The 17,891-nt window shown below is 40.2% G+C and overlaps 1 protein-coding gene across 2 annotated transcripts in view; it reads left to right on the top strand.

Moving 5' to 3' along the window:
• The window catches only part of CRYBG1 (crystallin beta-gamma domain containing 1), a 232,880-nt gene that overhangs the window by 98,742 nt on the left and 116,247 nt on the right, over window positions 1-17,891 (top strand). For both annotated transcript variants that reach the window (XM_028168717.2, XM_057527737.1), the window contains exon 2: window positions 12,809-12,947. In XM_028168717.2, coding sequence (XP_028024518.2) covers window positions 12,936-12,947 — 12 coding nt within the window. In that variant the 5' untranslated portion in view covers window positions 12,809-12,935. The remainder of the gene's footprint in view (window positions 1-12,808; window positions 12,948-17,891) is intronic.

Genomic DNA, 17,891 nt, shown 5'->3' with positions numbered 1-17,891 from the left:
GTGGCAAGCGGGGGCCACTCTTCATCGCGATGCGCGGGCCTCTCTCGTTGCGGAGCACAGGCTCCAGAAGCGCAGGCTCAGCAGTTGTGGCTCACGGGCCCAGCCGCTCTGCGGCATGTGGGATCTTCCCAGGCCAGGGCTCGAACCCGTGTCCCCTGCATTAGCAGGCAGATTCTCAACCACTGCGCCACCAGGGAAGCCCCCTTGTATGTTATTTGTCGTTTTTCCCTTGCTGCTTTCAATAATTTTTCTTTGTCTTTAATTTTTGCCAATTTGATTACTATGTGTCTTGGTGTGTTTCTCCTTGGGTTTATCCTATATGGGACTCGCTGCGCTTCCTCGACATGGGTGGCTATTTCCTTTCTCATGTTAGGGAAGTTTTCGACTATAATCTCCTCAAATATTTTCTCTGGTCCTTTCTCTCTCTCTTCTCCTTCTGGGACCCCTATAATGCGAATGTTGTTGCATTTAATGTTGTCCCAGAGGTCTCTTAGGCTGTCTTCATTTCTTTTCATTCTTTTTTCTTTATTCTGTTCTGCAGCAGTGTGAATTCCACCATTCTGTCTTCCAGGTCACTTATCTGTTTTTCTGCCTCAGTTATTCTGCTATTGATTCCTTCTAGTGTAGTTTTCATTTCAGTTATTGTATTGTTCATCTCTGTTTGTTTGTTCTTTAATTATTTTAGGTCTTTGTTAAACATTTCTTGCATCTCCTTGATCTTTGCCTCCATTCTTTTTCCAAGGTCCTGGATCATCTTCACTATCATTATTCTGAATTCTTTTTCTGGAAGGTTGCCTATCTCCACTTCATTTAGTTGTTTTTCTGGGGTTTTATCTTGTTCCTTCATCTGGTACGTAACCCTCTGCCTTTTCATCTTGTCTATCTTTCTGTGAATGTGGTTTTTGTTCCACAGGCTGCAGGATTGTCCTCTTCCTCTTTTTCTTTCCTTCTTTGTGTCTTCTTTCATTCCACTATGAATCGTGATCACACGGTCAATGGCTGTAAAGCCCAAGAGTAAAGCTAGTGATACATTTGTGTGAAGGAAAGGGAAAACCATGAGTTCTGATGTGAAATAATAACAGTCTAGATCTGGTAATCACAAAAGCTCTGTAAAGTCACTTTATAATCTCTGAAAAAATCTCTAACCATTATCACTTTTCAACTGAACCTGCTTTTTCTCAGTAATCCTTATCTCAGAAAGAGAATAATCTGCCCTTGGGAAAAAGAAAGACTATTTCTCAGACTGTTTTATTGCTTTCTTGTTTTTTTGTTTTGTTTTGTTTTTACCAATACTGAAACAGTTCTGTCTTTCATATTGGCTTTCTTTTTTTCTTCTTTGCTATGCCGTACTATTTCAGCTACATGAAATTGACTTTTAGGGCTTATTTGGGAATCAAACCACCACTTATAACATTGTATTGACAGAATGATAAATCAGTTATTTAAAAAAAAAAAAAAGTTTGGAACACAACCCTTTGGTAAATTAGGATTTCCTTTAGTATAAACCAGATATCTAAGGGGTAAGGAAACACAAGATTCATTACAATCAGTGATATTCCAGGGTAAATGACTTTTATAATTTGATTTAATAGAATCTGACAGCCAAAGATTGCAAAGAGAAAAGGGAAAAGAATTAATAGGCAGCCCAAGCAAAGACATATAAATAATAAAGCAAGGTGTACATAAGGGAAGTGCAAACAGATTTCTCTGACCATGACTGAAAGGCTGAGTTCAGAGAGAGGAGAGGGGGGTTAGAGTGGTGTTGGAGAACCCCTCAGGGTGGGGAATTTGGAGATTGTTGCTAGCAGCTCTGTAAGGACAACTTTATTAAGCTAGATGGTGAGTAGGGACACAGTGATAATCTCTTGTTGCCTCATACACCTGAGAGATTTCAGTTCATGAGAGCCGAGACGATAAATATCAGTCTATTCTCAGATCCAGCTTCCCACCATCTTCAGTCAGCAACCTGGATTCCTGATATGTCGGCAAGATGTTTTACATTATTACTTCTTGTTAGAGATGTTTTTTTTTTTTAATAAATTTATTTGTTTATTTATTTTGGTCACGTTGGGTCTTTGTTGCTGCACACGGGCTTTCTTTAGTTGCGTTGAGCGGGGGCTACTCTTCATTGGGTGCGTGAGCTTCTCATTGCAGTGGCTTCTCTTGTTGCGGAGCACAGGCTCTAGGCGCGTGGGCTTCAGTAGTTGTGGCACGTGGGCTCAGTAGTTGTGGCTCACGGGCTTTAGAACGCAGGCTCAGTAATTGTGGCGCATAGGCTCAGCAATTGTGGCTCGTGGGCTCTAGAGTGCAGGCTCAGTAGCTGTGGCGTACGGGCTTACTTGCTCCGTGGCATGTGGGATCTTCCCGGACCAGGGCTGGAACCCGTGTCCCCTGCATTGGCAGGTGGATTCTTAACCACTGCGCCACCAGGAAAGTCCTAGAGATGATTTTTAATTAGAGTTTTCTTTTGTAACATTATCACCAGTTAAAGGCACTAATTGAACTCATTCATTAAGTAAATGATAACAGTTCTAGTCACTACCATAGGATGTATCTAGGAGGCCCTTGTGGCGTTTACCCACCTGGTGCAGGTGGATAGGGGAAGCCAAAGATGTAATTCAGGCAGTTTTGTACTAATTACTGTGCATGTTACATTAATCATCAAAAAACTGCCCGGTATTTGGAAATCCAGTAAGTCAAACATGGTGAAATTGACAGTTACGAAAATTAATGTAAAAGCTAACCTCCATAAGAATTATCTTGAAAAGTAAAAAAAAGAGATAAAGAGACTCATCCTCATATTTTAAAATAGTTTTTTTGGTTTCACATTATCATCAAAGGACATTTACTATAAGCACCGGATTGTGTGTGGGAATGTTTTAATGTCTTACAAGTAACATTTAAAGACTCAATTCTCACTTTTAGGTTTATGAGAATTACGGACCATCATATAGTAAAAACATATTGATTAGAGCCTTTAAATCTCTGAATTATAACTGTGAGAATTTTGAGAGTATAGGATTTGTAGGAAAAATAAGTATTTGTAAGTTCAGGAAATGCTGTAAATACTAAACATTATTGGTATGAGGAACAAATTACACAATTTCTCTTGAAACTTTATTGCTTCTAGAAATGCTACAAAGTAATAATGTTTACAGCAACGCAAGTGTTATCAAAGCTCTGGATTGAGGAAGATAATTCTTTGAGTGCCTGGAAGGACTAACTAAGGCAGAAGAGTTCATTGCCAGGTTATTTAGGGACCCCAGAGTTTCATAAACTCCTAATTGTCATGGCACCGGAGTCGTTTTGGACTAGTGAGGTAGGTGGGGCAAAGGTAAACAAAGGAAGCGGATGGTGCATAGTAAAGGTGCTGTAAAGTCAACTTCAAAGTATGTGACATCACCATAGACTTGTGGAAAATAACAACAGACACACCAGCCTAGCATGCAGCTGTCGTGGTTAGGAAGAGGTGCTTTTGAACTAAAGCTTTATGTTGACATTATTTGAAACAGTCGTAAACAGCAGCAGGCTCTGCAAGCTGCTACTTATGAGTAGTTATAAGCTACTAGTTATGAGTCAAACCATCTGTGCAAAAGGGGCTTTGTATTCTCTCACCCAGGAAGTCCTTACTGAATTGTCTGTGATGTGACAGATGTGGTCAGATGCCGTGTCAGAAACAGAGGGAATTATATACACAAAGGAACTTCCTCTCTAGGATGAGAGAAAGAACCATCCATGATTATGATAAAGCTAAATTATAGTAAAATTGCCTGTGACATAGGGCGTGTAGGAAAGCTATGTTTGGAAAGGTAAATTGGGTCCAGAAGGTAAAAGAGCTTGAATACTAAACTATGGAGTTAAGACTCTTCTGCACACAGTGCTGAACCATCTAATGGTTTTCAAACACCAGTATACACCAGGAAGATCAATCTATTCATAACTTTAGAATGGGTTAGAGGATGCAGGAGAGACCAGATAGCAGAGAATAGCTGGAAAAATGCTGTAAATTGAAGAGATAGTGAAGTTAGGAAGTAGGATAATGGTAGTTGGAATGGACAAGGGTAGATGGACATCATACTGGCAAGGTGAAAGCATGTTCCATGTATTTATAACTTCCACCCCATCGCTTCCTCCTCTAAAGACTTACAGTTTATCTTGAATTAACAATGTAAATAAGTGAAGATAAGAAAACTAAAGGAATAGTAGTGTGATAAGGCCAGAGAGACAATTACTTTACAGAATGTATATGATTCTGTATAATTATTAACATTTTTTCATGGTCAGGTACACAGTCCACATTGTCTGAAAGACAACTGGTGAGGAAAAGAAAAGGTTTATTTGGCACTTAAGAAAGAGAGAAATTTCTCCTTGCAGTCCCTACAGAGAGAATATTAAATAAGATGGTGGCTTACACCCTTCTCAGGTTCCCTGCAGTATGTTCAGCAAAGAGGTCTATGTGGCTGCATTTTTAGTGGCTCTCAAAGCAAGCTCAGGTGTGATGACAAAGAGCCCCTGACCGGTGATCGGAGGTGGGGTGCTGGGAGCAGGAGAGCTCAGGGATAACTCCCCAGAGTTGCCTCTGGTGATTCGGGGTTGGTTTTCTACCCTTGTACGTATAACTATATTCTGCCAAGTTTCCTGCTCCTTGCCTGCTCCATGGTTATATAATCACCATTAGCTTTGTTTTGTGTTGCAAAAGACAGCAATTTAAAATACTCTCTCTTGCATTATTTATTTGTTATTTATGAGCTTAGTAAAGTCATTAGTCTTTCTTTGGGGGTTATATATGTCATCAAAAGAAGAGCTACATTTTCTCTGCTATTAGGTTATAGAAATTTGAGTAACCTTAAAAGGAAAATACCAGCAATCAAGAAAACTTTTTATATTTTGACAACTAAAAACTAAACTTGTCCAACTGGAATATTGTAAAGAAAAGTTGAAAAAAAATGCCAGAATCTTCAGCAGCTCTAAGTGAGAGCAGATGCAGTCATGCATGAAACACAAGACTCCTGATAAACCTAAGCCATTCCTTGAGATACAGACCACAGGTCCTCAGTTCTCTGGGGGTTTGGGGCAATGATTCCCCAGGTGGTTTTGTCCCTGGTGCTCTTTGCTCTTGCTCAGATTGAGATCCTTCTTTCCTCTGGGACCAACACTAATAAAGCCAAACCTTGTTGAGCCCAGCCTGGTTCTGGGGGGGCTTCATAGTTTGTTAATCATGGGAAGTGATCCCAAATGACCAAAATTTATGTATTATTATTGGTCCTGAGATAGCTTAGTTAAATTTCACACACTCTGTAGCACCCAAAGCCTAGATTTCACTACATGGAACTACTAGGGCAAAACCCAGCCTTTGTAGGAGAGAAGATGATCTGCATTCCCAGCGGTCAGATATGAGGGGAAATTGGACAGACATGAGGGGAATTCTGTCCCACCCAGCACATTGGGAGATGGTTCCCAGCTTTCGAGCTGCCATTTAAAGCATCAAGTTTAGTGACACACACTGCACTGGGGTTTGATGACCACTGTATTTTTTGGTCATTTATAGTTGGGTTTATATTCTATTTCAGAAATGATAACTGAAAAATAGTTTGTTTTTATGGAAATAATGAGCCATAGAAGAATGTTTTATCATTTGTTAGTGGCATCTGCCAGTTTCCTTGGCAGTGCATAACAATAAATATCTTTCTTGCTTTAAAAAAAAAAAAAAAAAAAATCAAGGGGCCCAGAAAGATGGAAGCAGTTGGGAGCAATAGAGGCCAACCAATCCAGGGTGTGTTACTGTTTACAAAAACACTGCTAAAAAGGATGAAAAGATTGATGCTCTAGTGCAACCACTAGATGGCAGCCTTTCTGCATTAAAAGCTATCACCGTTTGCTAACAGCAAATACTGGTATTAATGGTTAAGTATTCTTTATATGGCTAAAACTATGAGGATGTTTTGGATTTTCAAAACTTGAATGAGCATAGAGAATTTATTCATTTCTCCATCCAGCTAGGGATTTTGTGATCATACACCTCATCTACAGAGAATTTGAAATCAGTCTCTAAACTAGGAGTCAGATGGGTTCTCTACCCTCCACTCTGCCAATAATTAGCCCTGTGACCATGAACGATGAATGTCTCTGGTCCTCAATGAGGTCAACTGCAAAATGCGATGACTGGGTCACTAGATTATCTCTGAGATATCTTCCAGCTCAGATATTCTCATTTCTATATCATTTCGTAGTTGAGCCTGATGGATATGCTAGCTCAAAATACAATCCACATGATGCCTAGTAAATTACTGTATTATTCAGCAAATGTCAACTGATATTCATGGGCATAATTAACATAGCTGATACTTATTGAGCACCTACTATGTGGCAATACTAGGCTAAGTGTTTCATGAGCATTACCTAATTTAAGTCTCATGACAGTCTGATTCTAATCCCCATTTTGCAGATGAGGAAACTGAGGCTGAGAGAAGTTAAGTAACTAGCCCAAGATCACATGGCTAATGGCTAGGCTGGTATGACTCTGAAACAGTGTGTATACCATTGCTATATTTCCTCTCTAATTCAGGTGAGAAAAATACAAATTTGAATACATCATTGCTTCTGAAAGAAAAACTCATTCTGTAAATCCAAAATCCTTGGTTTTCCAAGGGAAATACATTAGGGTTTTGTTTGTTTGTTTTTTGGTTTTTTGGGTTTTTTTCCTGGAGATAGGACAGATTTACTTGGCTGTATTGTCACACTGTCATTAGATGCCTCTTTGTGAGCCTTGGCAGAAAAGCCTAACATCCAGTTTCATGCACATGGGTAACCAGCCGGCCCAGGGCCCTGTCAGCCTTGTGGTTTCTCAGAGCCAGTGTCTCTTTAAATGTGCAATGAGGGACTGCACCAGGTAATCACTAGGGACCTTTCCAGGTCTAGAATTATCTGATGGTGTGTCCATAATCTGATACAGGGTCTAATATTAGCAGGATAGAAGTTGCTCAGGATATGGTAGCTCCCTACCATTTAGCAGTTGCAGCAAGGAAATACTACACTTACTATTTAGTGCTGTTTGTTAGTAAATTAAAAGTTTCCTCCCTTTCTTTGTGGCCAGCACACTTACGTAGCCTTACAACCACTGCCTTAATTCAGAAGAGTGGTTCTAATATCTGGTGTTTTCAGCTCTCTTGGAGACGCCTTTTGGTAACTTTCAAGTCACAACTCCAAGGTTTAGTAGAACATACTATGAATTCTTTGAGTAGCCACTAGATGGCAGTAGAGCATCAATTTATACCCTAGAGTTAATCCCAAACCTTCAGTTTTCTGTCTCATTTTATTTTACATGTACATTATCTCTGAAGCAAGAATTATTAGATAGAGAAACTCATAACTTGCTTTATATTGGGCTATGCATATTAAAATGCTCGAGGAACAGCTTGATGGAGCAGACCAGATCAGGAAAACCTGAGGTGGATTTATAGGAAGTAAACAAAGCTGAAGTTTCGTGGGCAACTCCAATGCCTTAGGAGGGGCCCTAGTGCTATAAATTTTGAAAAAGTAAGATATTTTGTTTTCTTTTTCTTAAAGAGGGCTCCAAAATTATATAAGCTTCAAGCCTCACAAAGCTTCGATTTGTCTGGAAATAGCCATGTGGCTCTTTTAATTTAGGAAAGGGTAAACAATCTTGCCGTTATTAATTTTCTACCTACTTAATCTCCAAGGACAAGGGCAATCTGGTTTTTAAAAGCAAGCCAAATAAAAAGGAAACAGGAAATAATGTAATGAGTGGGCCAATATTCCACTTGTTTATGAGTCTGAGTAAAATAAAATACTTAACACTGAAACTCTTTCACTTCTGGCAGCATAATACCTGTACTAAAAAAAGGAAAGTACAGATTATAAATTAGCAAATTAGTAAATTATCCTCTGCTAAAACTCCAGACCGGTATGGCAGTGTTTGAGGATTTGATTTTATTCTGTCTTATTTTTTAACCCCAGAAGTGTTGTGCTTAATAAGAGATAACTAGTGACTATTCAGAAAGGAAACTCTACTTCCATTTATAAATCTTAAATTTCTCACCAGGGGGCTATGCTTAGTCTTAAGACTACCAACAGCCTACTACTCATCAGGAGTTAAACTGAACTGTACCCTTCGGAAAAGAAAAATGAACTTTCCAATTGGTCTTTCCTGTTTCAAACACTAAGATTTTCTTTTAAGCTAGGGGGACTTATCTATGTCTAGCTCCATCTGTAACTATTATTCACAATTAAAATATTTTGTCCACGCGATGAGCTCCTATGTCTACTAGACCTTGATATCCTGAGGTTTTGGAGTGGGTTTCTTCACCTTTGTGTCCTTGGATATATGACACATGGCAGGAAATCTAAAAATGCTTGCTGAAAGAATGAAAGCTAGATATTATTTCAAAGTTAATGTAGGGCCTGGGGGGGTCCCTCCAGCATGATTCTAGGTGTATTATATCTGTGTCATGTTTCACAAAGGTTGTGTTTCAGGAGACACACTTGTGTAATACGTTTGCCATGAGTAGACGTTCTGTGTCTGACATTAGAGAGGAACGAGAAAATGCTCACGGGGTGGCCTGAGCATCTGGGGGGAGAAGCTCCTAAAGCTGAACTTGGCTTGCGAAGCCGTCTCAGCCCACACATCCCGTGGCCTTTCTTCACCTCCCAACCGAGTGCTGGAGCCAACTTTAAAATAATGACACCTGTGACCAGGTGCTCAGCAGGACTGCTTGGATCTGGATCTGGAAGAAAAGGAATTCAGCCAACCCCTCATCCCCCTCCCTTCCAAGGGAGGTCAGAGGTCACATTGGCTGTAGCACAGACTCCGCAATTCCTGGCTTGGGAATTGCAGATGAAGCAAGGACCTTGCCTGGACTACCTGTGAGGGTCATCCCCTTCCTCTGACCACTGAGAAGCTAAATCTGCCTTCTGAGATCATGACCCGAAGCATATAGAATTGACCTTTGGATAGCAGGCTAAGTCTTGTTAGTTTATCCCCAAATCAGGAAGGCAGGTATACTGCCTGGGTTCAACATGCAATGAGGCCAGAGTCATGAACGTTTCTGCTTTGGTAACTCAAATTCAACCGTGAGTATATATCGACTCCACGTCTACCAACAGTGTAGTAAGTGTGGGGAACGTGTTGTAAGACAGGGAGGTGAGGTGACACACACCAATATCCATGTCCACTCCCCCCCCTACTCCTCTCTTCCTAATAGAACACCAGCTTGTTCTGGTGCCCACTCTGCATGGTGATGCCCTTCAGGCCCCAGCCTCAAGGGGGTAGGTCCAGTGGTTGTTTTGGTGTAGGCATGAGACACGCAGAGAAGTCTGCTAGGTGGTTTCTAGGGAAGACTTCCTTCTTTATATACACACACACACACACACACACACACACACTCACACAGACACGTATATATTTTTTATATTGGAGTATAGCCGATTAACAATGTTGTGATAGTTTCAGGTGCACAGCAAAGTGACTCAGCCATACATATACAGGTATCCATTCTCTCCCAGACTCCCCTTCCATCCAGGCTGCCACATAACATTGAGCAGAGTTCCCTGTGCTATACAGTAGGTCCTTGTTGGTTATCCTTTTTAAATATAGCAATGTGTACATGTCAATCCCAAACTCCCAAGACTTCCTTACTTCTGAGAGAGATACACAGGAGAAGATAGTCTTTTCATCCCCTGGAATTATCGTATCTATCATATCTATATGTAATGACCAGAACTGTAGCAGCCACTCAATTCAGCAGCAACTGAATAAACTGATTAAACCGACTCAGTCCACCCTTCTCGTTTATATGCAGTAATAAACTTCGTGTTTGATTAAGCTTCTGTGAGTTGGAATTTCTGTTACTTGCAGGCAAAAGAATCCTGTACTATAAGCAGGGATTGGATCACAAGAAAAATTTAGAAAAAAGAGCACCCTTGCTAGCTTTTCATCACACAATACATAAGTATCTAGCAGGAAGGGAGAACTCCGTTTTGGAACTCTGCCCACCTCCAACAATATAAAGCTTAGGAAGCACATGTAGTTCAAGTTTATCACTGCATCTCTAGATCCATTCAATGGCATATATTTTTTTTCTTCAAAAAGAAAAAAATATTAAAAGTGGCAGACTTTCTGTACCTTTCTTGTTACTTTTACAATTTATAAAACTGCAGTGGTTGGAATCCATTTTCTGTCCTGTTACTGAGTCCAAGCTCGTACTGCTCACCTCACAATACGCCAATAAATCGAGAAATGAGGTGTTGACGCAAGGAATACGATTTTATTTGGAAAAGCAGCAGATGGAGAAGATGGCGGACTAAGGTCCCAAAGAACCATCTTGCCTGGGTTTGGATGCTAGTTTCTTTTATAGAACAAAGAGTGGGAGGAGAGGAGGTAAAGTTAAAAAGGTGATAAGCTGTTGCAAATATTTCCTGATTCCAGCCAGACTCTGGAGGGGGTGTGTTAATTTCTTCTTTCCTGCGGCCATTTACAGGTGGGCCTGGTGAGGATGTTTCCTGTGAACTTAAACAAAGGTATTTTAGCTTACACCTCAGGCTTGGGAGGCAGGGTTCCCAGATATGGGCCATTATGTATACTTTAAACTATAGGCAATGTCTCTTTAGTATGAACTTGTAACAAAAGCAATAGAATACGAAAGTTAAAGTAAAAGAAATAGATCCAATATGGAGTCAGATTTGTTTTTCCCCATTATAGTCCTAGTGGTCTTCACTTGCTTGCTGCTCTTCTTGGCTTATTTGTGAGCAGAAGAAGGCCAAGGAATGTAGTTTAGGGTCAGTGGACCAATTAGTAAAAATAAGTCGATGCAGACATACAAGCGTGGTTAAGCCTTCTCACCTCTAAGATAGTTTTCAGTTGTTATGTGATTCCCCGGAGCTAGGTGTGTTTTTCTATCCCTTTATACATGCCATCTGTAATTCCTAAGGAGAGATTTTCCTCAAAGGTGAACTTCAGTGCTTTCTTTCAGAGGGTAGAAATGTTTTTTTCCTAAGTCCTTATATATGGCGTAAATGTTGCAGGAAGGAAACAGTTCAGAGTGGTTACTTATGCAGAGAGAAATTGTGACTGGGCTAAAGAAATTATTTTTTTATTTCAGTTCCCATGGAGAAGACAAAAAGAAATTGTTGCTGATAATACATCTTCACATTTTCTATAACACAAAGAATAATGTTTTCTGAAACAAAGAGGTGCAAGATGAATTTCTTCAGAGTACTCCCATACAGCCTTAATTTCTCAGCCTTAATTATATGCTTAAGAAATATATCAACCTGGACTTCCCTGGTGGCTCAGTGGTTAAGAATCTGCCTGCCAATGCAAGGAACTTGGGTTCGATCCCTGGTCCGGGAAGATCCCACATGTCACGGAGCAACTAAGCCCGTGCGCCATAACTACTGAGCCTGTGCTCTAGAGCCTGCATGCAACAACTACTGAAGCCTGCAGACCTAGAGCCCGTGCTCCACAATAAGAGAAGCCACTGCAATGAGAAACCCACTCACTACAACGCAGAGTAGCCCCCGCTCGCCACAACTAGAGAAGCCCACGCACAGCAACAAAGACCCAATGCAGCCAAAAATAAATAAAATAAATAATTTTTTTTAAAACGAAGAAGAAATATATCAACCCTTGTATCAGTTATAATGCTGCTCAACTACAGATAATAGAGAACATGTGACTCAAAGTGGCTTAAAGAGTAGGACATTTATTATGCAACATAACAAGAACTCTAGAGCTAGGGCAGGTCTAGGGTTGGTTAATTCAGCTACTCAACAATGTATTTGAAGACTCAAGTTGCTCTCATATTTCTGCCCTGCTTTCTCCTCCATCTATTCTCCGTAGGCTAATGCCACTTCTGGTCCTAGGATGGCTGTCACATTTCATCACATGCGGTCATGACACTGGCCTTCAGGGAAGAACTGTTGCTTTCTGTAAACCTTCTTTTAAGAGAAAGACCTTCTACTGATTCCTTCAGCAGATGTGTCTCTCATATCAGTGGCCAGAGTTGCATCAGATAAGTAGGGCAAAGTACAAACACTTTAAGGGTCAGGTAGACCTAAATCAGTGTGGTGATATCAGCAAGACAGATATGTATGGGCATATGTCTGAGTCAGTTACTGGCAAGGGGAATGGGACACCAGGATTAGACCAATCGTGATTGATTATCAGGGCAGGAAGCAGCTTCCTCTGGAGCACATGGATATCTGAACAAAATCAGGGCTATTAGCAAAGAAAATGTGTGTTAGGGGTGTGGCAGTTAGGCTGGGGGTTTAGATAAAGGAAATGGTTTTGGTCTAGGCAACCACCAATGTCTGCTAAAACTCTCTGCCTTTGTTGGTTTGCATTCCTTTTAAATCTAATAAATATTATAATCCGGGGAACAGTTTCCTTTGCCTGGCATAGCCTAGATTCCTCCCCTAACTGGGAGTCAGTTTCCACTTTATTTCCAATGTGCAGGAAACATACAAATGTCTTTTTTTTTTTTCTCTTAAGAACAATGACAGCAGAGCAACCAAACAAATATAAAATGAAATTGTATTGCTTTCATGTCAAAATCTAACCATCTAGCAATTTACCTATTTACCTATCTATCTCAATTTGTTTTCTGCACAGGGTTTAAAAGAATTCTGTTTATAAATGTGTTATGAGAGTACCAAGTTATCTACAATCCTGTGTAGGTTTTGAAGAATGATTCATTATTTTGGTTGATTGGAAATATACACAGGGAAGTGTGCCTTTGGGCTTCTTGATTTTCCAGCATCCTTGATAAGTTGTTGTTTCCACTCTTTACAGAGCTTTGGAGGTAGTGGATGGAGGCCGTGTGGCTGGAGAGTGCCAAGAATTTACATTGCACTTTGGGGAGTCCCGGTTCTTTCACACCACCTGTGAGGTGCCTGGTCCTTCACATACAGAGTCTGGAATGTTTAAAAAGGTAATGCTTCATTTCCAGTATTTGGCTCCCAGGACTAAACACTTTAATGAATTAAAAAGTGAAAAATAACCCCTGTCTGATTGAAAAACACATAGTTGAAAAGAACGTAGATGGTAAAAAGGTCATTATATATCAATGCACCAAGATAATAAATAAGAATCAAGGGATAAGTTTGAATCTTTGCTCTTTGCTGCCTTCAAATGTTCTACCTCGTTGTCCTGGGTGCCTTTTGCCTGCCCTTTTCCCTTTGTATACCTTTAACTCAAAGATACACAAAATAAAATGACATCAATATTTGGAAATAGTGATTCTTTCCCATAAAAGGCATTTTTACTACTTCCTACTGTAAGGCATTTAGAGTTGTTACCATTCTATCGGTAGTTACATCTTAATATCTAGATGTTTGCACAGAAAGTTCTGACTTAACTATATTGCCTTAAAAGAAAAGTTTTCCCCAAAGTGGGAGATAATGTGTATGCATGTTAACTGCATCCTTTCACCCATGAAAAGACATGGCTTCTGTCCTTGCCTGCAGGCAACAAAGTAGAATAAAGTCTTGAGTCACAGTGTGAGAGCTGGTTTAGCTGCCAGACTTTGAAGGTTGTATAATGCATTTCTTTTTTTTTTTTTTTAAATAAATTTATTTATTTATTTATTTATGGCTGCGTTGGGTCTTTGTTGCCGTGCGCAGGTTCTCATTGCGGTGGCTTCTGTTGTTGCAGAGCACGGGCTCTAGGCGCGCGGGCTTCAGTAGCTGTGGCTCGAAGGCTCTAGAGCGCAGGCTCAGTAGTTGCGGCGCACAGGCCCAGCCGCTCCGCGGCATGTGGGATCTTCCCGGACCAGGGATCAAACCCGTGTCTCCTGCATTGGCAGGCGGATTCTTAACCACTGTGCCACAAGGGAAGCCCAAAGGTTGTATAATACATTTCTTGTTACAACTTCTTATAAGATCATTGATGGTTAGTAATGAAAGATATTTTGTCATGAAAGAAATCCCCCTCCCAAAGGAATTTGCTTTAGTAATGCTATATATTAAAAGTGAAAAAATTACTTAGTGTAAGATGAAAAATTTTAGGGATTGGATGCACAACAATGTGAATGTATTTAGGACTACTGAGCTATATACTTAAAATGGTTAAGATGGTAAATTGTATGTTATGTGTATTCTACCACAATTAAAAGTTAAAATGAAAAAATATCTTACTGGTGGAAAGCAGTAAGAAAAAAGGACATGATGCGATTATAAACTCATATTTTATATTTTATTAGAAAATGACAAAAGTAGGTAGGGAAATTCAACAGAAAATGCTTTCTAACTCAAAGTAGCATAATATCAATCAGAGTACCAGAAATATAAAATTAAATTTTATAAAATGTTGAAATTAAAAAATCAAATTTAAACTAAAAAATTAAATAACCTGGCTTCCTATAATTTATACTCACTTTCAAATTGGTTTTGCATTTTGTTCTTCTTTCTCTATAAGAAATAGTTTATAACTGGAAACAAAACCTGATAAATCCAGTCGCTGGCCCTGAGTTTCGAGTTGTTTTCTACATTTTTCCTTTAATAACTTAAAATAAAAATAATTCTGCAAGTATCATGCCATTAACTATCCTATGATGTTTACTGAAGTCCAGGAAACAATTGGTGGCAGCATTCAAAGTTGGGGCAAAAAGTAAATTCCCTGAGAAGGATGGCAGTGAAGGGTCTGCAGTGCCCCCTCCCTTGGTCTGCAGTTCAGCAATAGCCGTGTCTTCTTCACAGTACCCTTATCCCATCTAGACATGCTCTCTCAACCCTTGCTTGCTGTCCCAGGCTGCAGTCAAGGAGCCCTGAGCACCAGGCAGCTCATGGGAGAGGCCCCAAGGCCAAGCCAGAGAGCTCAGTTCCATGAAGGCTGGCAGGGAGAAAGAGGCCAGTCGGTACACCTGGGGAAGGCAGAGGCTTGGGACCAGAAACGGATGAACTGGGAACCCAGTGTAGGAAGGGAGCCAGGGCAGATAGAAGCAGGGTAGGAACTGGACGAAAGGAACAAGCAGAGGCAAAATGTCATTCTGGCTACACTGTCTCCACGTGTCGCCTGAAATGGGGTCAACCAGGCACCGCCTGTACTCTCTACCTGTACCACACCCTCCTGCTCAGAGATGGTCAAATGCCCACATCAGGAAGAACTGGCTCCCGGGTCCACTTCTGGATCTGCCTGTTTCTCCCTCTCCCCGCCTCCATCATCCCTCTTTCTTCCTCCTGCTTGCTCTGGGCTCTAGCTCTCTGGATCTTTCTCATCTGCATATTCTACTACGGCTGGGAGAAAGGAAGAGGCATGGAACAGGCGTTCTCTTGCCTACTGATGTGTTCTCAGCTTTATGTCTCTTGAGATCATGGCTGAGAGGAGTAACCAGACCATTCTCAGAAGTGCAGGACAGCCCCACACCACCAGCCTGGCCAGTAGCACCGGGAAACAGAAGCTAACTCCATGTAAATTCTGGGTAGTTCGTACCTACTGTGAGTGCCAGCATGCCAGGGCACCTCCCATACCTTCCAAAGGACTCTTCTCTTAATCCACTCTCTGCAGCAAGCCTGGTCATTTCCTGCAGGATTCAGCAGATTTACTAGGAAGTTGTATCAGGGCCACCCTTGGCGTCTTTCCCAGGCAGAAGGCCATCAGTTCTTCTTAAGATACCTGACTTGATCTAGCCCTCTAAGTTATATCTATTTACTCAGATGAATGTTTAAATTTTTTATTTTCATTGAAGTGAAGCCATGTGCCTTCCCCCAAACAACCAAGATTTATTCATTTTCTATATTTGTTCCATACACTCTGTGTTACTGTGTTTGTTTACTTATTTAACATGCTGTTAACATTCCTTAGACATTCTTTAGAGCTGCAATACTGTACTGAATCCTTCAATTAAAAGAAGACATTGTTCTTCCAGCTTGTATAAACGGAAATAGGGATTTATAATTATAAAGCTGGTATTGCCTCTCAAATGCATGTATACGTCAACTAGGAAAAAAAGCGCAACTACAAATCAAAGGAGAATATTACTAGAATTTAAATCTTAGAAAAATCATCAGGGATTTTATTTATTTATACCAAACAATTTTTCCTTTAAACGACTGCGTAAAACCTTTAGTCAGCTTTAGAGTAGAAGATATATTTATGTAAATATTTATATTTGTTACAAATACTTTTATATATATATATATTTTTAATCATGAATATAGAAATGCACTCTTTTATTTATTTATTTATTTATTTATTTATGGCTGTGTTGGGTCTTCGTTTCTGTGTGAGGGCTTTCTCCAGTTGCGGCGAGCGGGGGCCACTCTTCATCGCGGTGCGTGGGTCTCTCACTGTTGCGGCCTCTCCTGTTGCGGAGCACAGGCTCCAGATGCACAGGCTCAGCAATTGTGGCTCACGGGCCTAGTTGCTCCGTGGCATGTGGGATCTTCCCAGACCAGGGCTCAAACCCATGTCCCCTGCATTGGCAGGCAGATTCTCAACCACTGCGCCACCAGGGAAGCCCATAGATATTTATATTTGTAACAGACTTTTAATATGAGAGAAAAGCATAAGGAAGTGGTATCATTGAGTGAAAACATATATCATACGTGATAATTATATTGAATAATTCTTTCTTTGCATGTAAGAAAGGATTAACATTGTAGATTAATATATGGTTTGCTGTATTATATACTTACTATATTTACTACTTAATTCATTTTTTAAATGAAAATGTCTTAATTCCACTACACAGAGATATTTCCAGGACATGAAGTAACACCCTTTATTAATTAAAGCATTTCTTTAAAAAAAAGAATAAGAATACTGAGCAAAATATTGTTAATTAAAATTAGCGTCTTCAAAGAGAGTAATTACCTTAATGAGAATTTCAGTGATTTCTAGTATGAAAATCTTTTAATTTCCCTTCAATTCTAATCACTTATTTTGATCTAGAAAATTGTATCTGACAATAGTGATAAGTAAAATTGTCACATTTTCAATCATTCTGGAGCCAAGTTCAAACAAGTAAAAGGAATAAGTGGGCACAGCAATTGTTTGATTAATTCAAGCAAAAGAAAAGAATTATTTTTGCTTTAACCGTTCGGATTTTTTCATTCTTGACTTGGATAAAGCCTCTATTTCCCATTGCCTGTGAGTGTGTTTGCATGTGCATGTGTAGAAGTGTGTGTATGTGTACTTTTTAAAAGAAAAAATAAGCCCCACACCCCCAAACCAAAGTTACTATAATCTATAGAGGAGAAAGAATTTTGCCAACTCAGTGCTGCTCCTTCAGAAGTCATGTGTACAGATTCTGATTCTTGTTAATGCTTCTCTGCCTCATCATTCAGGAGATATCTGTGAAGCTCTCATCCCACTCTTGAGATTGGGATGCTCCCACATCATCCAAGACAGGTATCTGCTTTAGTCTCAAGTATCTCAGAGATGGTTCTACCACAGTTGCTTTTGACAGCTTTTTCATCGCCCAGTTAATCTTGTAATTGTCAAGGTGGAGTGTTGTCCAGCTTCCAGCCTGGTTATTCTAGTTCAGTCAATAAGGATAACAATTCAGTTCAACAAGGATTTGTCGAGGTAGCAGAGAGGACAAAACATTTCCTAACATGTTCATTTCCATGTTTCTCAGGTGGTTGAACACTCTGAGAGGTGACATCCCATTTCTCTTCCCAACCCTATCACTTCTCCTTTCTCTCTCTCTAGCTGCTCCACATGCACCCACTGATTTTCCTCTGGATGCCCAGTCCCCAGGCTTACCTCATTTCTTAGGTTGGACTAAGTTCAAAATATGAAGTACTTAAGAGGGCTCAGACTTGTCCACCTGCGCTGCCGCATCCCATGCAGCCCAGTGTTGGGTCTTCTCTTCTGTTGGGTTGGCCTAGGACACAGTACATGAACATTGGTTGCTGGGCTCCTACATATTGTC

Source organism: Balaenoptera acutorostrata, chromosome 14, assembly GCF_949987535.1.
Source record: "Balaenoptera acutorostrata chromosome 14, mBalAcu1.1, whole genome shotgun sequence".
Classification (NCBI taxonomy): domain Eukaryota; kingdom Metazoa; phylum Chordata; class Mammalia; order Artiodactyla; family Balaenopteridae; genus Balaenoptera; species Balaenoptera acutorostrata.
The sequence above is the reverse complement of the archived record's forward strand: the minus strand, read 5'-3'. Positions and strand labels throughout refer to the sequence as shown.